Here is a 23,754-nt window from a genome sequence, read left to right as displayed (position 1 = left end):
ATTTACTCCACTTAGATCCTTGACTCACCAATTTGGCAGATTAAAATTCTAAGTCCTACGTACAAAAATTTATTATTGAATATAACATACAGTATAATATGTGTTGGTAACTAAAAGGTTCTTCTTGTCTTTACATTTCTTTATAACATATATTTGAGAAGGTATGAACCCTATATAAATCAGCATAATTTGCAAAAAGCAAGCAGTATTTTGGGCATTAGTAGAGCTTATAAGAAAATGATTGAATTGCTTTTATTAAAAATTGACTTAAATTTAAGGGGTAGTGGGGACATCCTATATGCTGCTTTTAAATAATTTTAAGTACATTTCTAGTCCTAAACAGTGACAGAAAATAATTGTTTCAAAATTGAGAGTGGAAGTCAATGGTAGGAGATTGTCTTTCTGCTTTTTAAATAAAACCACCTTCCATAGTTGTAATTTTCCTTTGATGTTTTAGATAAGGTCTCCAGATATCTGCAGAACATATAATAGAAAAAAAGTATTGAAAACACTATCCTGAAATGTTCTGTGCAAATCTGATAAATTTGCAGTAAACATGGTGAATTTTTAATCTGTGGGTAACAACATACTTCATAACTCATATTGAATTTTTCTCCACAACTGTAATTGATCTCTTGCTCTTCCAGTTCATCCATTCTTGAAGATTAGTGCATCTGCTTGCCTTGGGATCATTTTGCTCCTTTTTATACATCACACTAATCTCTCCATATTCTCTTTTTTTACACTTCTCAAATGAGAAAACATGTGCTGTTCTTTTTTTCTCTCTGAGTGCTCAGCCTTTGATTTCTATGTCAGATTAACGTTCTTACTTCTTAGAAATACAAGAAATACATCTTGAACTGTATACTGTTGAATAATCCATCTCACATATTTGCAGATAGATTTCTGTTTTTGTAAGTATTCTATATCCAGATCCTCTGGTCACTGATAGATCCCATCCCTGAATTTCACCTTCTTGCTTGTCATCCTCTTGTTCAAAATCAGTTGCTGCTGTCCTGCAGCTAGCCTGCTACTTGCATGTTGTAGCCATAGCTTGAGACATAAAATTCATAAGCCTTAGAGGGACAGCATGCTAGAAAAACAAATTAGTCAATGTTTAGCAAAGGAACTTCTTACTCATTCTTGAGACAGTTGTTCTGCACCTGTCTTTTAGCTAGATAGTGGATTTTTATCTGCGGTAAGCTGTGCATGTTTGGTTTTGAAGCTCTGGAGCATCTCAAATGCAGTAAGCTCTCTGTGGTACATTGATCATGAATAGAGATGTGACTGTTTTGTGAGAATGAATCGGAAATAATCTTTCTGAAATTTGTGATCATTATTCCAGTGGTCATTGTTTTAACTGCAGTCTTTTAACAAGGATTCAAATGCCTATCACAGGCATACACAGTAAATTTGCTTAAAGGTAGTGTAGGTGTGCTCTGTGCCTCAAAATGGAAATTACAGATGCCTAATCTACCCAGTTGCAAATGCATAACTTCTTCCCCTTCAGAACTTATTGAATCTAAACCATGCTAATGTTCTTTTGCACAAACATCACTTAGAATAGGTTTTTCTTTGTCTTCTCTTAATTTATTGTGAGTGAAATTGTGCACATAAACTACTAATAGTTTTTATTCTCTTAGACTTATTATTACTTTTAGCATAATCATTCAGTTCAGTTCCTCAAGATTCTGCAAAATTATTTTCCTTATTAGCCTTTACCTCTCTTCTTTCAGAACCTGATAGACTTTCAATGTCATTTTCGTGACTGAACGCAAGAAGGTTTTGTTGGTGTTATTGTGTTGGGGTTTTGTTTGCTTTTTATTTTTTCTGTGTTTATTTTTCTGATCGCTACCTGTAACACAAATTGGTTTGTGAGGCCTCTTGCCTTGCTCCATTTTCTTAAGTAGAAAGCAGAAGTAATAAAAATATAAGATTCCATTGGAAGAACCTCTCGTGTAACATTGAATCTGGCTTTATATTGTGGTCTTTTATAAATAAATCTTAAGCAGAATGAGGTGAGGAGTTTCTCAATGCGTTCATAAGAGCAAGACAGATTTTTTGTTTCTTTTCCCCCCAGTGGTGAGTTTGGTAAGTTTGCCCAAGAAATGCAGATGAAAGAAGCATTATTAGATAAGCTGATATGATGGGGCTTCATTGACTTAGGAGTGTACCATTAAGTTTCTAAAGGTTTGTGCAACAAGAAGAATGAAGAATGTTGTTTGTGAGCAAAGTAATGAGAATGTAATGGTGAACTCAAAGAGCTTCTTGGTACTATGGAAGGTAGGAAGGGATATCATTGGCACAGTAGGAAAGTGTAAGAAGTGCTATTTTAGAAATTACTGATTAGAAATCTGCTAGGGAAAAATAGAGGTACTATTTTGATTATATGAGGTAGTGCCTGAGAAGTGTAAACAAGTGCTGTCTACTCTGAGAAGTTTATTTAACTGTTGAATTGAAATGTTCAGGCTAGTAGAATAGGCTGTTAAATCTTGTGAGAGATTAGGAATTGGTCATTTAATCACAGAATCACAATATTGTAAGGGCTGGAAGGGACCTCTAAAGATGTCCAAAACCCTGGCTGTTCCCTCTGTAGACATTGGAACACTTTTAGTAATGAAAAGGCTGTTTGTTATATAGAGAATGAGAGAGTTTGGAAGATAGAAGAGAAAATGGCTGCTATAGTATATATTATATATATGATGAGAATGAGTAGTACAAAACTATTCAAAAGTTGTCTACTGAGATTTGCGCTAAAAACAGTGAAGTATGAGAGACTAGGAATCCATGAAGTCACACTATATTATAATCAGAAGTTACCTCAACACCCTGAGAACAAATTGTGATTGTTGTATACTTAGAACTATCACTCTTAAGTGCTAAACCTTTTTTTTTTTTCTATTCAAATCTTCAGGTTATTATTTTTCAGACTTTTTTTTTTCCAAGAAGTAGATTGGAAAAGTGGTTATATGAGTCAGTGGACATCACAACCTGTTCCTTATACTAAGGGTACAATCATAACGTAAGTTTCTGTAAGCTATCCAAGATGCTGATATATGTCCTCTATCTTTTCTGAATGGGAAATAAGTGTAATTTTTTTTTTTATTATTCACTGAGTGGTACAGCTGTTCAGAAGACTTGAAAAGTGAATCTTGAGCCTGAAAAGTCAGTTCTGAATCCTAATTACACATTGATCTTGTTTAGACTTTTATTTTTCATTCTTCAATGTGATAATGCAAATCTGCTGTCTCCTGGACATTGAATGGGCTTCTGTGTGAAAAACCAAAGGAACAGGTGCTCTCAGAACCTAACTGAAGCTGATATTAGTAGTCTTTGAGAAGGGTAAACAAGAGAAAATCCTTTTATTTTATGACCTAGTGATGAGCATACAAGCTGAATTTTTAGGCTATGTTCGCTTCTTCTAAGCATTCACACAGACTTTATTAAAAGCTTGGCCAGAGGAGTAGCTTTCCACAGTAGACATCACGCTGAAGCTAACGTTCTCTGCCTTCTGCAACAGAGGTTAAACAGAGTATTTTTATCTTTTGTACATTAACTGGTCATGGAGGATAGATAACATCAGTGAGGATGGGAGGAGGTTGTGTGTGGGTGGGTTCCCCACCTTTTTTTTTTCTTTTTTTGTCTTTTTTGAACTCCCTACATAGAATTTCTATGAGCTGTTGGCATTTCCTATGTAATTCTGTCTTTTTGGCATTCTTGTTCAGTTGAAAGACTAATGGTGCCGCCTTGTCCTTTGCTATATTGTTTTGATTATTTGCCACATTTCATCAACTTGGGTCATCATCTTCATGGCCAAAAGGAAGAAGGAAACATTTAATGCAGTCTTAAAAGCATGATGTAAACATAAGATTCTCCACAACTCATTTGTTTCTGCCAGATTTAGATTTAGATTTAGAGATGCTGTATGAAATTCACAGAAGTTTCAGAGTAAAGATGGAGGAGAAAATGTATGAAATATAAATCACATTCTTGATAATTTCTTTAGGAGTAACTGAAGTGCTTTTATCCATTCACTCAAAACAGTATCTTTATCTTCTTAATTGTGAATCAGAACTCAGTAGCAGACTGGACAAATTCACGAGGGAATAAGACCATCAGCTGCTATTGAACATAACAGTGGCAGTGCAGCTTATGGCTCAGATGTTCCAAAAACATTTCTTACCAAACCTGATACTGGGAATGTGCTGCCAGAGTAGAGCATGCTCAGTTTTCTTCTGAAAAATCTTTTGTGTTCTGCGATTGGCAACATTGGGCTGGATAGATGTTTACCAACTAACCATGTTTTTTTCATGTCACTTGGTGCTGTCAGTGCACTTCAATCCATTCTCAATATGTAGCGATGATTCCTATGATGCTGCTTTGAAATTCCAGAAGTCTTTGAGTCTAACACAGCTCTGTATACCTCTCAGTTTTTCATCCTTCCTTTCTGCATAAGAGATGTGTGAACAGTACCCTGGGAGTTTCATCTCTTTCTGCTGCCTGTGAGGAAAGAACAGGTTAACCGTCCTACAAGTGACTTGCATTCATTTTGGCTAAGTGAATAAGTTTTAAAATACTGTAGATTCAGAATTCAGTCCTTTGAGATGAGAAGTGCATTACTGAAGGACTTGCTATTTACATTAATATCTATTTTTAGTGCTAATGTATTCAAGTTGACACAACTTCTAACTCAGTAATGGCAAAATAAAGCTTTTATATAAAACTATAATTGAAAATACTTCTACTTACTTAAGTGAGATGATTCTTACTAATACATGTATTTGCAGGAAGCTTCCTTATATTTCATAATGTTTTGCAGTGTGATGTCTTCCATTCTGCCCAAATCCAAATGTGCTTTTTACTTGCCATTTCTCGTGTACAGGTTTTTTGCATATTATGATATATTCTCATTAATCATATTAGGATGAGTTTTAGTGAATGCAATATGGTTTTTGTTTGTTTTGCAGGCACCAAGTATAGATGAAAAAGTAGATCTTCACTTTATTGCATTAGTTAACGTAGGTGGTCATCTCTATGAATTGGGTAAGAACATTTTTTTATCTGCTCTACTTTTGTTTAGAAACAAATACAAATAGTAATCTTGTTGACTATCAGTTTGAGACAAGATTATTTGATTTAATGGAGGGCTTTGGTTCTTTTGCATTGTAGGGTTTGGGGGTGGCGGAAAGAGTTTCTATCAAATGACTGCAGATGTTTTCCCACTGCTTTTTTTGGATTCTTCTTCCCTCAATTCTTCTGTTAAGACAAAATGACACACAATATTAGGCTGTCTCTGATCTTCTTTTATTATTTGCTGAGACAGGAAGCAAGAAAGAATTGATGAATGTGTATTTCTGAAAGTACTGGTATACTTATGTCCTTAAATTGCTTAATAAATGAACTGTATGCAATTTTGCAAGTGTTAGCTGTATTATTAAATAGCATGATACAGTTGAAATTGTATAGAATACTGGAAGATAATAATCTCCATTTGTTACAGACTGGTTACTTTTTAATCTATCTTAAATTAGTGGTCAATAGACAGTTAACTTCAAAACAGTAATCTGTTAAAGCTATTTTTTCTCTCTTCAGATTGTTTAGCAGCAGGTTCTGCTCAGATATTCTCTAATGATTCCAATCTAAAACATGTTGCTGGGCAACCAGGCTTTGCTGCAGCCACTTCAGAAAACTATCAAGTAGATATGAATTCAAAAACTGCAAGTCACTGGTCTTTCTTAACATATTTTTTCCTGTGTTTTATAGTGGGAACGCTTGCTACTTTTTTTTTTATCAACATTTAATTAAGCAATGCCCTTAGCAGGTGACAGTTAATTATAACGTGGGACAGAAGCAGTATATTAGAAATGTTTATATTAATCCTAAAATAAATCTGTGGATTAATATCAATGATTAGTCACGAACAGTAGGCACACACCTCTGTTTTACTGATGTCTGTCAGTGTACTACAGATCAAATAGTGAGGCAACTACTACTGTAGAATGTAATCTAAATATGTTCGACTCCAAATTTCAAAGCATGATGAATGGGCTTTCTCTCTGTTTAGCTGTGTGCAGCTACTTCCATATTACTTTTTCATTGTGCATAAATTTATTCAAAGATCACACTATTGCATTTATCATATTTTGCTATATTCCATAAGGGTGATGCAAGATAAAAGCCACTTCAATTTTTTATTCAATGAAAACAAACAAACAAAAAACAACAACAAAAAAAAAAAACAAATGGGCATTTGGGTTAGTTTAGTTTAGTTCAACTGTATGCTAGTACTATTTCCCTAGTTCTTAAAGTAACAAGTTCCCAAGTTTATAAAGTAACATCTCTCTGAACTATCAGAAGAAAGCAAAAAATAATTAAGTAGAAAAATGGGAGAAAGTTTTTTAGGTTCATTCACTGGTTTCAGTCACTGTGGCCAGCATGTGGGCTTTGGCAGTCAGAAAATGCTGGGGAACCACATGAATGCTAAATGCTTCTGATGTTTTTGCCATAGAAGACATGTTATTTATAGGCAGATGAAATTAAAATGTTATTCTGCCAAGTTGTATGTAAAAAATGTAATTAAATTTAGCTTGCAACCATACTGGGCATTCAATTTGTTTCCTTGGCGTGTTCAGAGGAATCTGTATTGTTATATCTTCAGCTCTGGATTTTATATGAACAAGAGGGTGTTCGTGATTCTAAATATAGAAGTGAATTAACATAAAATCTATTTTCAATTATGAAAAATGTGATTTGGATGTACTATTGATTTCAGTGGAATCTGTGAGGAAGGGAAATCTTTAAAAAGGAGGGCAGAACCAGAAAGGAATTTGGTCTAGAGAACACTTAAGATATCCTGACAAATGTTCTCATAGCGTTAGCTCTTATTTGTAACCTCGGACATATTTCTGTGAATAGAATTGTTTTAAATATACTGAGAACTATAGTGCTGTTATATTGCAAATGGGGAAAAAAATGTAGTTATAGCAACCATTTTTTCAATGTTGTGAAAATATTTAATGCCTGGCTTATTGGAGTTGTTTGTTTGTTTAATTTAAATGAGAATAATGTTTCACTTATGCTCTTTGAAAATTAGTGTTCTCATGTGTCATGCAGTCCCTGATGATGATTGTCAAAGACCACAGATGCACAGTCTGACTGGGTAATTCCAGTGTCATTGAAATCATTCTTTTCCACTTGAAAAGCTGAAGTGCTATCCCAGCAGTAAAGAAGTTACAATTCATAGCCTCACATTTTCAAATAAACCATTAGATGTATCACTTTAGGTATTTTTAACATAACAGAATGTGCATAATTGATGACTGTTAAAAGGTAATAATTGGAGGAGAAATTAGGGATTAGCCGTAGTTTGTGTGATGCTTTTAAAAAAAGATACTTTTAAGAAAAAGAAAGTAGCATTTTTGTAAGTGAAGAGTGAAAAAAATCTGTTCTTTTTATTGGCAAAAAACTTGAACTTTTCTGTTTTAATTTTATAAATTTATTCATCATCATCAGTACTGCTTTATGTTTCCACAGATGGACGCAAGCCATTCCCAATAAACCATGGGGAAACTAGTGATGATTCTTTTTTAGAGGTAGGAATAGAAATTGCTCGTAAATGGTATACAAAATTCAGTCTTATATTTATGGTTGGATTGTGATCCTGGTTGAAAGAGTACTGTAATATGAGAACAGGAAGTGTAAGAAGAGCCAAGCATAACAGAAGATCAAACTGGCTTTTCTTCTCCGCTGAGATTTTCATGCACCTGATTTCAAATTGTGTATGAGGGAAGTGATTAAATTGAAAATATTATTTATCATTTTTCTCTTAGTTGACTTAGCTATAGTTTAATACATGCCAAAGTAGAAAGAAGTTGATTTGCTTTCCAACACTTACTCCTTCTGCTCCTTCTTCCTTTCTAATAATCATTGTTATAGAATCACAGAATGGCTTGATTGGAAGGGACCAACTCCCCTACCATGGGGGCAGGGCTGCCCCCCACCAGCTCAGGCTGCCCAGGGCCCCATCCATCCCAGGGCCTTGAGCACTTACAGGGATGGAGCATCCATAGCTTCTCTGGGCAGCTGTGCCACTGCCTCACCACCCTCTGAGTAACAAATCACCTCTGAACATCTAACCTGAATCTCCCTTCTTTTAGTTTAAATCCATTACCCCTTGTCTTATCACTATCAGACCGTATGAAAATTGTCTAGTCTCCTTCCATAGTTAATTTTGTGTGCTTGTGTCAGGAGTTGTTTTCACTGAGAAATTGATCTCAAAGGAATACATTTAACTGAGGAGGTAAACTGCTATCCTGACGAAATGATCAGAAGTTGAAGCTGAGAGAAGTCTGTGCATCTGACTTCTATAGTATCCAGACTGGGTTAGCTGTACAAAAGAAAGACACCAGAAAAACTAAAAACAAAAACAAAACAACCTAAAATGTTTTGTGGTTTAATAATATTTACTAATATCTGTGAAGTGTGTATACAGTTTGTGTTTGTTTGGGCAAAGGAAGAAGGTCGGTAGAGTTCTTTCTTTTTTTTCCTGTTTTACTGATAACATGTGTTCTCCATATTGCACCCTAAAGCTAGATAAAGGAATTATTTATAATCAATCACTTACCCCACACATCTTTTGTTCATCTTGAGACAAAGGAAAAAACACAGAATAAAACAGTACACTTCAGAATAAAGGCAAACTTCAGAGATACATTTGGAAAGTCAGGCAACAACACATCTGTTGCATGAAATAATACTCGGTCACAAAACTCACTGTTCTGGTTCTGCACAGAACTTTTGTTCTCTTGTGCTAGAAATAATCCTGAATCTGACTCGGATCAGAAATGCAGTGTATGTAAGTTTGTGATACTATTTAGTAATCCTTTATGGAAAAGTACATCTTGACCATAATTTGTGTTAAGTGTATCTTCGCATTTTAGTCACTTTTTTGAATAAGTATGATTTTATAGTTGTGGCTGTTCTGTTGTTGTTTACTTTTTTATTTATTTTTTCCATAGGATGCAATAGAAGTTTGCAAGAAATTCATGGAACGTGACCCAGAAGAATTAAGATTTAATGCAATTGCACTGTCCGCAGCTTAAAAATTTTCCACTTGGGCTAACCTATTGCAGTGTGTTGTAACAAGATAACTGTTGCCATACGTTAATAGTACAAGTTTTGATACTTCCCTAACATGTCCATTAATTGTAGCACATGTGGAATAAACTTTGCATTTGTCCTTGATATAACTTGCTGCTTGTTCCTGAAGCAAATTCATGTATTTGTGTACACGCATGCATTCTGTGCAAGATGTCTGCGTGGCGGGGTTTTCTCCTTCTACCCCCTTAATAGTTTTGGAAATCAGTGCCTGTGATATTTCATCGTAATAATGATGAGCTAGTTCAGAGTGGGACTCTTGCTCATACCATTTTGCATATAATATTTTGAGTGGAATATGGGATACTGGGCAAAAACTTGAAATATGAGGTTACTTGCATCTTTTAATTAAAATGATACAATAATACTATAAGAACTTTTGCAGGTAGCTCAGAAGATAAAGCCACTTTTTTTCATTGGATTATTTATAAATATGTGGAAGAAAAAAAGAGCCAGGACTGTTTCTTCTTACTGGTGCTCAGGAATAATATTTTTAAAATTCTTATATTTACATTTTGAAGAACATTCATTTTGTTTTTCAAGCCTAATAATGTTAAAGCTTTTTAATAATTTATTAGTTAAACCAGTGTATGCGATTTGTATTTGTGGAAAAACAGCATGAATTTTTATCTCAGAAAAACCAAGTAGTGATTAATGTGGTCACTAATGGTAGGACTGCAGAGGGAACACACAAGTGAATAAACAAAACAAAGCATCTCACCTAACTGAAATAAATGCTAGAAAAAGTCGTAACTGTTTCAGTGAAGTTTTTTAGAACAAGGCCACATTCTGTAGATCATCAGATGGACGTGATGGCTATATATATTTATTCCATGTAGGAATATCTACTGTAAATGTGTCAGGTGGCACTACTGACTGCTGTGGGATACCCTTCCCTTTCCCCATCCCCTGGGTCTCAACTGTTGACCAATTTCTACACTTGAAGTCTTGAAGTACCAACTTGAATGATAAAACTTTTTTGTTTGCTTTTTTTTTTTTTTTTTTTTGCTAAGCAATCCTGTGGTTTAGGATTGTTGTGCAAGTAGGTTTTGTTTATTTTGCATATTTCAGATAAGTATTTACTTGCTGCTTTGCAGTGAAATTATTGAGGTTTGCTTCCAGTCAAGACCACTGCCAAAGGAAACTGAACTCTCAGTCTCCCATAGGTGCTTTCACTCTCTGTTAACTGTCATTGCAGGAAAAACAAATGGAATTATGCCAGAAGCAGCTTGGCAGAATTTTCCTTCTCTACAGAAGAAGAGGCCTGGGAGTCTGTCTTATCACTTAAGAGCATCTCTTGCTCTTCTAAAGAAGTCAGAGTGTCTGTCTAAAAATCTCATCTGGAGAGTCCACTAACAACAAGAGTCTGTTTCCTATGAGAGCTGGCTGGAAAAGTGAGAGGGAAGAACAATACTAATGAACTTCCATGTGGAGCATTTTCTTCAGCCCAATAAAACATACTATCATTAATATCTGCATTTCTCTTGTTGTGGTCATAAGCAAAGCCCTGAAACATGCTTTTAAATAAAAATCAAAGGCCTTATTAAATAAATAGACCAACTGTGTTGCCTTCCTGCTCATAATAGCAAAATCCACTAAAAAGTGGTCACAGTATAATTAGGTAAAGCACATTTTATGTTATAAATGTGACTCAGAGGATTACAGTTAAGAAACTAGAGGTAGTATAGATAAGGTATTTTTACTGCAGGAAGGGGGTGAAGAGGAAAGAGGGAGAAGAATTACAGTTCAAAGCTACATTAGTTATCTACTTTAGGGAAGTAGTCACACACATGCTTTTCAGTGCTCCACTGTTGGTATTTTTAGGTAATGTGGAGAATACATTTTTGTGCAATTACTTACTGTAAAATCACTTCAAAACTGGGGTTTTAATTGAGTATGAGGACTGATTAAGTGGATTTATGATAAAGGAACATTGGGGTTAGAAAACTAGTATTGGGGTGGGATTTTTCATGATCACACTGGAAAAATACATCTTGAATATTGAGGAGAAGCTTATTTGTAAGAATTCTTGATATATTGGCAATAAGGCTTGTAAACTTCAGTTCTCCTGCATAATGTTTCCCCTCTGTCTTGCATTTTTTTTTTTTTTCTTTTTTTCAGTGCACTTCATGTGTTTCTTGCACAGTGCCTTGTTAGGTTGAAGTGTTGCAAGACCACGCTGCAATGTCCTACCTTGTGTGGACAGCATAATGGCCTTCCTGTACTGACAGAGCTGTGCTTTGACCACCTCTGAAGGTGTTCAAGAAATGCGTAGATGTGGCACTGAGGGACAGGGGCTAGTGGCATGGTGATGATGGGCTGACAGTTGGACTAGATGGTCTTAGTGATCTTTTCTAATCTCAGTGATTCTAGGTGTTGGCATCTACCTAGAGAAATGCGGGCAGGAAGGGGATCTGCAAAATGCTGGAATACCGATGGAACTGAAAGGATGTGACTGAGCTAGGTGTCAGGAACATGTAGCTGCCATGTATCCTCCTGCCAGCTCCTGGCAAAGAGCTCTAAAGGCTTACAATTGCCATACTTCTATGATCCATGTGTATTAGCTCAGGCTCTCTTGGAAAATTCTGTTATTTCCAAAGTTGTGCAGCTCTGCCAGGCCTCACCAGCTTTGTGTGTAGCATTGTTTGGCTGCAGGCATTCAGTGCTGGCGACTGCCAGAAAATGCCTCCTTGGCTTCTGCAGCTGGGGCTGTCTGTATGTAACTTCATATGGAAATGGTGCATGTAGGAGCCAGGAGGTGAGGCATGCTCAGCGCTTCTGTAATTCTGGCTGAGTGAAGCTGTGCTGCTATTAAGCACTCTGAATTGCTCAGACTCTTTTAAGTATATTGGCATAAATTTTCCCATGATACCACAAGTGTTTTGTTGAGAAACTGAGAAAGTAAGAACCGGAGTAATGTGCTTTTTCCCTTCAGCCATTGCTGCATCATTAGGATTTTAAACTAGGCAAAGAGAAGGTGTTCCTAGTCACCGAAATGCTAAGACATAGTAAAAAGGGAATGTACAGCTCACATTTAGAAAACAAACATGGACTTCCCTTAAGAGGGGAAGAAATCCACCTTGATGGAAAATATTATTATATCAAATATTTGTAGAATGCCCTATGAAAAGAACGTGGCAGAGTCTAGCTTGGGTTATCCACAGGAGCACGCACAGGGAAAGGCTTTGTTTGGCAGCTCAGACTGATGCTATGTTTGCTGCTCTTGATGCTAATAATTAGCAGCAGTGCCCAGTGTCTGTAAGTTTTTCCTGACCTAGGCCTCCGGTGACTTGTTAGTAAGAGCATTAAGCTGCTTCACTTGTTTGTGCTCACACAGAAAAATTGCATCTGTGGCAATTTAAAGTTCGTTTTGAAAAGGAAATGGCTCATGTTGGAACTTCTGTTTCTCAGTGAGTAACTTCTGCTTGAGGATTTCAAACATTAATCATGATTAAGTGATTCAATAAGCTATTAAGTGCATAAAACAACCAGAAATCAGAAATGCAGATTCTTTACATTTTTTCTTGTGGCTGATGTGGCTTGGAGCAGGAAAGAGGAGCAGGAAAAATCTTCAAAATTACAACTTTTGTCGTTATTTCATTCATCTCTGCCTCCATATCATAGAATCATAGAATCGTGAAACGGCTTGGGTTGGAAAAGAGCTCAAGAATCACCAAGCTCCAACCACTCTGCTGCAGGTAAGGCCACCCACCTCCACAAATAGTACTAGATCAGACTGCCCAGGGCCCCAGCCAATCTGGCCTTGAACACCTCCAGGGATGGGATATCCACAACCTCTCTGGGCAGCGTGTTCCAGCATCTCATCACTCTCATAGTAAAGAACTTCCCCCTGACATCCAACCTAAATCTTCCCTTCCTCCCTAAACTTAAAACCATTTCCCTTTGTCCTGCTGTTATCTGCCCTTTTAAAGAGATGACTTCCCTCCTGTTTGTAGGCTCCCTTTAGCTACTGAAAGGCTGCAATGAGGTCACCTTACAGCCTTCTCCTCTCCAGGCTAAACAAGCCCAGCTCCCTCAGCCTGTCTTCTTAGGGGAGGTGCTCCAGTCCCGTAATCATCTTCATGGCCCTCCTCTGGACCCTCTCCAACAGCTCTCTGTTTGTCTTATACTGGGGGCTCCAGACCTGGACACAGTACTCCAGATGGGGCCTCAGAAGAGCAGAGTAGAGGGGGACAATCACTTCCCTGTCCATGCTGGCCACCCCTCTTCTGATGGAGCTGGGGATACCATTTGCTTTCTGAGCTACAAGAGCACACTCCTGGTTCATATTCAGCTTTTCATCCATCAGGACCCTCAGGTCCTTCTCTGCAGGGCTGCTCTCAAGGACCACTCCTTCCAGTCTGTATAAATGCCTGGGATTCCTCCGGCTCAAATGCAAAACCTTGCACTTTGCTGTGCTGAACCTCATTAGATTCACCCAGGCCCACCTTTGAAGTCTGTCGACATCCCTCTGAATGGCATCCCTTCCTTCCACCGTGTCAACCGCAGCACTCAGCTTGGTGTCATCAGCAAACTTGATGAGGGTGCACTCGATTCTGTCATTGATGTCATTGATAAAGATTTTAAAGAGCACTGGTCCCAAGACAGAATCCTAGGTGACACCGCTCGTTACTGGCTTCCACCTGGACATAGAGCCATTGATCACCACCTTCTGTCCACAGCCTTTCAATCAATTCCTTATCCATTGGGTGGTCCACGAATCAAATCCACATCCCTCCAATTTGGAGATAAGGATGTGGTGGGGGACCATGTCAAAGGCCTTCCTCAAGTCCAGGTAAATTACATCAGTTGCCTTCCCTCTGTCTACCAATGCAGTCACCACATCATAAAAGGCCACCTCATTGGGTAGACATGATCTTCCCCTGGTGAAGCCGTGCTGGCTGTCTTGGATCACACATTAATTCATCATGTGATCTAGCACGTCATCCAGGAGGATCTGCTCCATGATCTTCCCAGGTACAGAGGTGAGACTCACCAGCCTGTAGTTCCCCGGGTCCTCCTTGCTCCCCTTCTTATAAACAGGAGTGACGTGAACCTTTTTCATGTCACTTAGGTCCTCAGATGCCTTATCTCCTCTCAATGGTATGATTTAATGATATCATTTCAGTGCATTCACAACTTCAGTAGATGTGAGATGTCTGCTTTGGAACTTCAGTCAGAATCATTGGGTTTCCATGCCTTTGTGTACTGCTCAATCCCAATCCCCATGTGCTGCAATATAATAGCTGACACCTCCTTGGGGTGGGTGTGTTATCTCTGAAGATCTTCGCTCCTGCTCTAAGGATGCTGTCTGCAAAGCAGCAGTGAGATGTGCTCCCAGGAAAGCAGCTAAGGAGAAGCTGATTCATGCACAGCACACATTCTGTTTTTCCTAGTCCTTATAAAGAGAGCTGTATTTTGCCACTAACCATACATATAGGGGCTACAACTGGCAACTCAATTCTGATTACAGAAAAGTTAGAGAAATAAAAGCGTTATGACAAGTTGAAGTAGAAAATGTTCATCTTAAATGAATGTTAGGTACTTCTTAAACACAAAACTCTAGTGCTAGCCTTGGCTACATTAGCAAACAGCTTTTTTCTTGATCTTTCACTTCTCCACTGTGAGGGTGCCCAACCCCGCACTCTGTTCAGCTAGCATGCCTCTGTTCCAGCAGCCGGCTCAGAGTGGAAGAAGCTTTGGAGCAGTGCAATCCCAGCTCCCCTATGGCTGAGGTTGCTCTAGGGCCCAGCTGTGCATTGACAGTCTGAGGGAGCTGGGCTTATTCAGCCTGGAGAAGAGAAGTCTCCAGGGAGACCTCATTGCAGTCTTCTGATACTAAAGGGAGCTTATAAACAGGAGGGAAACCCACTTCTTACACAGGTAGATAGTGATAGGATGAGGGGGAATGGTTTTAAACTAAAAGAGGGGAGATTTAGATTAGAGGTTGGGGATATTTTTCAGTGACAGGTGGAACAGGCAGCCCAGGCTGTGGGTGCCCCATCCCTGAAGGTTGGTTGGGGCCCTGTGCAGCCTGAACTGGTGGGTGGCAGCCCTGCCCATGGCAGGGAGGTTGGAACTAGGTGATCTTTAAGGTCCCTCTCAACTCAACCCCTTCTATGGTTGAGCTGGGAGGAGAGAGGCTTGGCACCAGGTCTCAGATGTTTAGCTCTGGGAGTTATGGGATCACTGTTGGAGAGAAGTCCTGAGGAAGTAGCGATGCACAGGGGAGGAGACCCAGCAGTGGTTTCTGTGCTGTAAGAGTGGTACTGAAAGCAAGACCAGAGCTGGGTAAATGACCTTCAGGTGCAACAGGAAGCACTGCTGCCTCACACCTGAGCTTCGCCACTTGGTCACAGTGGGAGCTCGCAACGTGGTTCCCACGCGAGGTGTCGGTCCCGCGCCGTCACTGCGAGCCGAGCTCGGTCAAGGAGCAGTCCCAGGCCTGGGGCGGACAGCGGGAGCTCCGGGCCGGGGCAGGTGGCGGGGCCCCGGCAGCGCTGAAAGGTGTGATTGTGCCCAGCAATTCCCGGTATGCGCCAGGGCCGCCCCCGCCTGGTGGGCAGACGGGGGGCGCCGGGGGCACGGGGGCGGGCGGGGACCGCGGCCCCTGAGCCCCTCCCGGACGGGCGCGGTGTTGTTTTACAGCGAGCGGCTTCCTGGCATTCCTGCGGCCGCCGAGCGCTAGCGAGCTCCCTGCCGGGAGCGGGGGGAGGAGGAGAAGGAAGGGGAGGAGGTGGAGACGGCGACGGGAGCGTTAAAAGGCGGCGGCTGAATGACAGCGGCTGTTCTGCGCGCCCGTCCCGGCGGAGGACCGAGTGCTCGCCACCCGCTCTTTTTCCCGGCCATGGACGGCAGAGAGGATGCCGAGTGCGGCTGCGAGGCGGCGTTCGCAGAGGCGCAGCGATGGGTGGAGGTGAGGCGCTGCCCGGCTTTGCGTCCCCCGCCCCGCCCCAGGGCTGTGCCCCTCTGCCTACCCCGGGGCTCGCTGTCTCCCCGCCCGTAGCGCTGTACCCCGCCGAACAGGGGGAGAGCTCCCCGAGTTTGTTTGTGAACGGCTGCTGCTCTCAGCAGGCGTGTGGGTCTTGGCCCGCTCCCCTCCCCAAATACACTTAAGAGGCCGGTGGGGCTGTCCGCCTGTAACTGAGGCTCGAGATTTCTGATTGCTTGCCGTTCTCTTTAGTTAGTTCTTCGCCGCTCTGAGGCGGCTGGGATTAAAGGCGCTTCTCTTCCTGCCGGTGAAGATTTTAAGAAGCGCTAACCTGCAAACACGGTCTTTTCTCCTACTTTTTTCTCTCTCTCTTTTTTTTTTTTCTTCTCTTTTTTTTCAAACGCTGCTGTCGGACTGCGCGCAGCCTGACATAAACGCGTGCCTTCCTGCGCTCATTGTGCGCTCGTTGCAGCGGGGAACGGCTGCGAACGGCCGCACTTGAGTGCGATGTGGGCACGGGCGGAGCCGTGCGGGACGGGGCACGTCGGGACAGCTTATGCTGTTGGAAGGATGTTGCCTCTAACTTTCTGAAGAGCAAACGTTCAAAAGAGGGTGTTACTCGTTGTTTTTAAACCGCGTCTTTGCGGGCTTTCCAAAACCTGAGTTCGGGCTGCTTGGTTTTATCTGTAAAAGATGATATCTGGTGCTTAAAGTCTATCGGCAGAGAGCTGCGAGCCCAGCGCACGGCACGGGTGTCATAAAACTGCCTCAGGTGCCCGGTCTGTGCTTGGCGTCTATGGGTTTCAGCAGTTAAAGCAGTCCTGATTTTCCCGTGTGTGCAAGCTCTATCCACGAGCCTAAGTCACTAAAAGTACTCCTCTCTCGTCTGTGTATTTCTTGCACTGCCTCTTCTTAAATTAGCAAAGCTTATTTTAGATGATTATGAAATTATATAATATCACAAAGCTACTCTTAAGGGCTCATTTATTTATTTTATCCACTTGCTGTAGGCTAACTGTAGCATCCATCAAAGCATCTTTCCACCAAGCAGCAGCAAATGGGAGAGATAGCCATGCTGTGGAAGTGTGAAGTCTATGCTCTTGATTCTATAATAGGAAGTCAGCATGCACTCAGCTCCCTCCCTGCCCCATCAGATGTGCACCCTCATACTTTGTTTCTGTGATGTGAAAGCCTTTCTCCTTTTAAAATGAGAAAAACTTCTAAGCTTACCCCCTGGATAAACTTTTATTTTAAACAGAGTGACTTGTAAACCTGAAGGTATTGATAAACAGGATGTTAAAAAAATCTGTATTATTGAAGGGAAATGTAAATATTTATTTCAGTATGAAGTGAGGTTTCCATTTCAGTGGGTCTGTTGTATGGCTCAGCTCTTGAAATCCAGACGGACTGAAAACACGCAGCCAACCATTTCCGTTCTATAGGAAGAATAAAGATATTTTTAGAGTAATGAGACGTCCCGAGGTTTTGTGAGCCTCGGTGCAAGCTCTGGTACACATGTGATTGAAAGTGAAACCTGAAGCAACCCTCAATCCTAATGATCCAGCAATTAGTTCTGAAGGTCAGGCAGATTCCCAAATATTTATAGGCTTTTGAATGTTTCAGTAAGGTTTTGCGTGCCAGTTTCCCCTAACTCTAGAGCAAGATGAAAGCATGCAAACACTACCTCATATATTTTTAAGACAATGAGCAAAACGAGCACTCTGTGAACTGTTCATGCTTTGCTTTGCTAATAAAATCAATGTCGGCATACTTCTGTATTTCACTAAAGAACTTCTTATTTTCCCAGATTTAAAGAGAAATAAATTGGTTAGCCTGAGCACCAGAACTGAAGCTGAGGGTAATGAGTGATTCTGCTACAGAAATGAGTGTTTGCCAAGGTGGGAGGGAATTAAACAAAAAGGGGAAAGAAAACCCATACCTCAATACACTGGAAACCATTCTCTTTTTTAAAAATTATTTTGTTGTTGTTCAAGTGTGTTTTATGTTAATACAGATGAAGCCTCTAGTCTTTACGAAGCCACATTCCCAAGCCTCTTGTAAAAGAGTTCTTGTGTATGGTGGAGAACTGGTGGGGAATGCTGCTGCTAATCTAGGTATACAAGCTTCTAATTGGGACGATTAGTCACTCTTGCAGAGTTGATGGCCTCGCACATGGGCTTCAGTGAGAGAGTAGTTATTTTCTGTACAAAACTCTGACTCCTGTCAGGTGCTCCCATGCTGATGGCTTTTGTGGAGCCCAGCCTTGGTCGGTACTGTTGGGTTCTTGTATCTGGGCTTTGGGTCTTCTGAGCTGTGCATGAAACAACTGCTGCTGCTCAGAGTCACACACAGCTCGACCTTTTTGGAGCACCTTGCCTGGGCACATGGTGTGTGCTAAGACCTGAACAGAGCACTGAAATAACAGCTTAGGAGAAGGCACTGTAAGGTACAGCTGTGTTTGCCAAAGCTAGAAATATCCAGGCTTTATAATAATTTTATTAGGTTCTGTTCCGTATTATAATTTTAGAGAGCCAAAGCTATTCCTCAAAACCCAGCCTTCTCCAGCTATGAACTAGCCCACACTGCCAGGGCTGTTTCCTTGCACTCAGCCCAAGATGTGGGAGGGCAATCCAACCTCTTCCTCTCCTCAGACCCCCTCCACGTCCATGTATGCACTGGAACATGGGCCCTCTCCCCAAAACACCCAGCACTGTTAAAGGAGCTCAAGTGGGCTGTTTTCTTGTAAAAACCACTCTGCTTTACATTCGTGCTCTGTCTTTTAAATGAACCCTAATCTTCAGGTGAATGTCTATGGTTTGAAATTGTTTGCTAAAGTAACTTGAAACCTGACCCGAAGTCTGTAAATCTTTACTTAGAGTGCCCTGGGGCGAATATAGCTTGGGTTTCTTTTTCTTTTTCTTTTTTTTTTCCCCTCCCTTTTTTTTTTTTTTTTTTTTTTTTTTTTTTTTTTTTTCCCTAAAGCAGCCAAATGCATGCCATGTACAAATTCTGTCTGAGGGAGAGTGGGAAAGTGGAAAGAGTGCGTGTGCCTGAATGAGTTGCTGGAGTGAAGCAAAACAGCTCCAGGAAAACCAGAGACTTAGACAAAACCATTGAAGTGAAAACGAGATGTTGGGCCAAACAACTTTAAGTATTGCAAACTGTTAGACAGCCTCTCAACATCTGATATTCTTCCCCCCGTGGCTGAGCTGGTATTACTGAAGTCCTGAAGGTTACTGATTTAATTTAATGCTGCCATTGAAAGCATCAGTCTTAGGACTGCAAGTGGAATCCATTAGTCTGGGGTCTGTTCCTCACAACGTGTAACGGGAGAGGCCTTTCTGTCACTAATGCTGCCCAGTGTTGATGTAGAGGGGCATTTTGCTGCTGAGATTTCTTAAGATAAGAGAGGGACCTCAGTGTGCCTAGAGTGTAACGAGCACAGCTTTGCTGTTCCAATCTTGCCCACGGCCATTACATAGGCAGTAAAATAGTCCAGCACTACCTGTATACTCTTGTGTGTATGAGCGATTTCATTTATTATTGCATTACAATGTGCTTTTTCAGAGTCAAAAAACTATCTTCCTTTGTAATTTAAAAATGTTTGTCATGTTTTGGATGTTGCTTTTTGCCTTTTACCAGGGAAGAGAAGTGCATACATGCATACGCCCTTGCCCAGAAAAGTTGAAAAGCAAATTTGAGGAGCTGCTTGGAGAGAAAGGTCAGCTTCAGGATAAAAAGAGTACTGGATAGAGGATAAAAAGTACTGGAGAGCTAGTACTGCTTACAAAAATCTTTTGGTTTGGACTAACTGTATAGCAATCAAATCCAATGAATGGTTTCTGACATGTGGTCACCAAATGCTTCTTTTTGTTGAAATCATTCAAAGCCTGCCTTTCTACTGTATATTTTTATGGCTTCTGCAAATGCAGCACAAGATCTAGCAGCAATGTTTTTTCTTTATTTGCATAAAGATCCTACCTCAGTGGTTGTTTGGCTTTGTTTTTCCCTGAAGCATGAATCTAATGCATACAGTCTGGGATGGCAGATGGGAGAAGTAACTGTAGAGATAGAAGCTGGTCTTACTGTTCAAATCCTGTTCTCGTAGTACATTTATTTCAGTGGTACTAATTCATTATGAAAAGGTTTTTCTTTGTTCTTGGAATACCTTATTTTCTTGGAATAAGGTATTTTCAGGTGGTGTGCAGAGAGCCCATCAATGTCCGGAATGGTGCCAGAGTGAAAGATCTTTGAAAGAAAAGGCAAATCCTGTGTATTGTGTTGCCTAAGCCATGTCTAATAGCAGCTAATTCTGTCAAGTCATAAAACCTGGGTGGGCTGGGTTCTGGAGAACTTGCAGCACTCCAGCCAAACTTCTGGCTCACTTCTGCATGAGGGATATATTTAAGCCTCCATTAGGTATCTGCATCAGTACTTTGTTATTGTGTGTAGGTTGTTGGCAGGGAGCCCTTGCATGGACTGCATTTAAGTGTATCCAATTAATATACAAATGTGAATTGATACAGAAAGTATACATGCTGTTAAGTACGTACTATAGGAATGTAAATCCTAGAAATAATGTTTTCATTGGCTGCAAACTATGAAAGCACTTTGACAAAATGTCGTATTGCTGGCATAGCAATATGATGATTTGGATGGAGAGAGGACAGTGTTGTTTTATCTGGGTGAATATCGCTATTACCTTGTCCCATCCTCCTGATTCTTGGGAAGGATATTTGTGGAATATAGGGAGGTATGTTTGAGAGAAAAACAGGGCTGATTTTTTTATTTTTATTTTTTCCTGGAAAACAAGTAAAATCAATTTCTAGTAGTCTACAAGGTGAGTTTTATGTATATTTATTTATTTATTTTTTCAAGCTAACTGCATTCTCATTTCTTAGATGGCTGAAGTCAGTCTTTGCACAACTGAGTGATGGGCATGCAGAGCTTTTGGCTGAGCTATTTCCTTTGTGGACAGTTGCCTCTTTGTAGTTTTCAGCATTGTTTTTATATTTTATATGAAATCAGCATCTGCAGGCACTTTATGGGTAATTATTAACTCGTTGAAGATAGTAATGCCGTATACATATGGAAAATGCAGTGCTATTTAAGGAGTTCTACAGAAAACTTTGACTGGAGTTTTCTTTTGTTTTGTATTATGTGGTTACCAACTCGAGTCAGTTGTGGAGTTACTGTTGTTCTTCTCTTCCTGCCTTTTTTGTTTTGGAACTGTGAGCTGATCTTTCTTTAGTTTCCTTTAGTTTCGTGAGGTCAAGTATGTTTTCCTCTTGTAGTCTGGAGGAGGAGGTGAGATGATGATTTCCATGTTCGACTTGTTTGGATTACAGTAGGCTTCTTTTAGCACCTTTTCTTTGTTAAACACTTTTCTTGGTTCAATTACTAAAGGTTTTAAAGAGCATGTCGGTATACTGCATTAGACTGTCTTTGCTGCGCTTTGGAAAACACTTGGGTTTATTGTGTTTTAAGAATCAGATACACTCCAGCTGTTCCTTGTACCTACCACTCCCTCTCTTTTAAGTTCTTTTCACTCCTGAGTCCTGAGGAGGGATTTTTTTTTTTCTTTTCCTTAAGCTAGGAAGAAATTAAAGCAAAAGAAAATGGTGGGTTTTTTTTGGTTGGTTGGTTGGTTTTGGTTTTTTTTTTTTTTTTTTTTTTTTTAATGAGACTGACCTAAATTTAACTATAATTTATAAAATGGATTTTCCATCTCCAGCTGTTTAATGCAAGTTGATGTGTGTTCTGAGACAGTGTGCTAGAAATGCTTCTGCTAACCTATGGTTTGTGCTTGACACACCTTTTTTATTACATGAATTAGCTTGGAAGGAGTGTTTTGTTTTTGCTGTTTTTTACATATCTAAATGCTGTCAGTTAGTGGAAAATTTCATTTGAAATGAATGCAGTAAGTTACTTTAAAGTAAGTTCTTTGATTGCTTTTACTATGAGCTTCTGTAAGCAGTTGCAAATCTAACCTTTAATGAATAGTGCAAGATTTTTTTTTTTCCTTCCCCCCAGTGAAAAGAAGGATGTATGGATATGTCTTATACTGTATTACTTTCCAGTTAAGTAGCTGTGAAGCCTTCATTTGTGATACATTTTGAAAAGAAACATAATTTCAGCATTTGTGTCTGGAATTGTCTTAGGAGGGCATGAGATTTGAGATGTGCTTTTTTTTGTTTTCCAGTACAAGATATGTTGGCGCTTTCTTTTTGCTTTCCTGCCAGCTAATGTGGAAGTCATATTCAGCTCCAAATCATTACTATTTGCTCTCTACAACTACCTGAAAGGAGGTTGTACTGAAGTGAGGATCAGCCTCTTCTCCCAGGTAACAGGGATAGGATGAGAGGCAATGGACTCAAGCTGCACCAGGTTATTCAGGCTGGATGTTAGGGAAAATATCTTCTGAGAAAGTACTGAGGTGTTGGAGCGGGCTGCCCAGGGAGGTGATGGAGTTAACATCCCCAGAGGTGTTCAAGAAACATGTAGGTGTGGCACTGAGTGAAGATGATGGTGATGGGCTGATGGTTGGACTAGATGGTTTTAGTGGTCTTTTCCAGCCTTTATGGTTTCATTAGAAAATAAACTCAATGTACTAATTTTGAGAAACAGCTACTAATACTTTGGCTAAAAAAAGTCATAATCATTCTCATATAACATATTTAAATGAATATCTAACTTGGAATAAATTCAAATAACATAAAGAAAATTTTGAACATTGGATCAGCCTGTCCTCCAAGAGTAGTGTGGTTTCTATGGTACTGTGAGGTGTAGGTGAAACTCCAGCACTTGGCCTATGCTTCTCCTGACTCCTCTTGTGGTGACAGTGGCTCTGGCAACTTGGTTCAGGAAGTCCATCTGATGATAGAGACCTTCTTGATTGTGATTTAGGTTAGTAGCATGTGTAAAATCAAGAAGAAAACAGGGTGTGAGGAGAAGCAATTGATTCAGTATTGGCTTTGTAGCATTTGGCTCCTGGGAGGTGACAGCCTCCATGCTCACACCAGGCAGGTGATAGCAATGGCTGAGCTCACATTTTGGTAGCAAGTCATTAGTTGCATCCAAGCTGATGCAAGTTCTCCATGCAGATGATGAAAAAGCAGACAACTGAATTTAGACAAGCCTAGAGGCCTCTCGAATCACCTGCTTCTGCTCATTACCTGCCTCTCTTCATTACATGACTTGGGAGTCATTCACTGAGTGCCTGGGGTTGAGGTATAAGCTAGACACCTGAATTAGGGAGTCTGGCTTACGTCCATAAAGAACTTTTTCAGGATTAATTTCATAAGCCTTATAAATACAGTTGAAACTGTTTTAAGTAGAAACTCTGCCAGGAGTTTCTGAGTTGAGGCATTTGAGAGAATTTGATATGCTTATAAACCAGCTTCCACTATGGCAGAAGCAGCCTTTGCAGCTTGTTGGAGTTTCATGGTTTGAGAGATGATCCCTTAAATGATGTTGGGCTGTCTGGCCTAGCAGTTCTGTAGCAATCAGCTGCCATTGATAGGCACAATTGAATCCCAGATCTTATCTCCAGCCTTACCTGCAAATTCTTTCCTGGAAGTGTTTTATTGGCCCCGCTATTTCTCATTTATTTATTTCCTTCAGGAAGGAATTTGAAAAATCCAGTTTGTGGAGTTGGTTCTGAGAGT

At 40.1% G+C, this 23,754-nt stretch overlaps 2 protein-coding genes across 18 annotated transcripts in view; both read left to right on the top strand.

Annotated features, from left to right (window-relative positions):
- Positions 1–9,905, top strand: part of UCHL3 (ubiquitin C-terminal hydrolase L3) — a 252,357-nt gene extending 242,452 nt beyond the window's left edge. For both annotated transcript variants that reach the window (XM_085215738.1, XM_085215737.1), the window contains 3 exons: positions 4,968–5,043; positions 7,534–7,592; positions 9,018–9,905. In XM_085215738.1, coding sequence (XP_085071864.1) covers positions 4,968–5,043; positions 7,534–7,592; positions 9,018–9,101 — 219 coding nt within the window. In that variant the 3' untranslated portion in view covers positions 9,102–9,905. The remainder of the gene's footprint in view (positions 1–4,967; positions 5,044–7,533; positions 7,593–9,017) is intronic.
- A 5,975-nt stretch (positions 9,906–15,880) lies between these two features.
- LMO7 (LIM domain 7) overlaps positions 15,881–23,754 on the top strand; it is a 131,583-nt gene continuing 123,709 nt past the window's right edge. For 6 of the 16 annotated variants that reach the window (XM_085215719.1, XM_085215727.1, XM_085215723.1 and 3 more), the window contains exon 1: positions 15,882–16,072. In XM_085215719.1, the coding sequence (XP_085071845.1) occupies positions 15,932–16,072 (141 nt within the window). In that variant the 5' untranslated portion in view covers positions 15,882–15,931. Of the gene's footprint in view, positions 16,073–23,754 lie in introns of all 16 variants that reach the window. The other 10 variants (XM_085215725.1, XM_085215722.1, XM_085215730.1 and 7 more) reach the window with 7 other exon arrangements.

The sequence above is a fragment of the Meleagris gallopavo genome, chromosome 1 (assembly GCF_905368555.1).
Source record: "Meleagris gallopavo chromosome 1, MGAL_WU_HG_1.1, whole genome shotgun sequence".
Taxonomy (NCBI): Eukaryota; Metazoa; Chordata; class Aves; order Galliformes; family Phasianidae; genus Meleagris; species Meleagris gallopavo.
The sequence above is the reverse complement of the archived record's forward strand: the minus strand, read 5'-3'. Positions and strand labels throughout refer to the sequence as shown.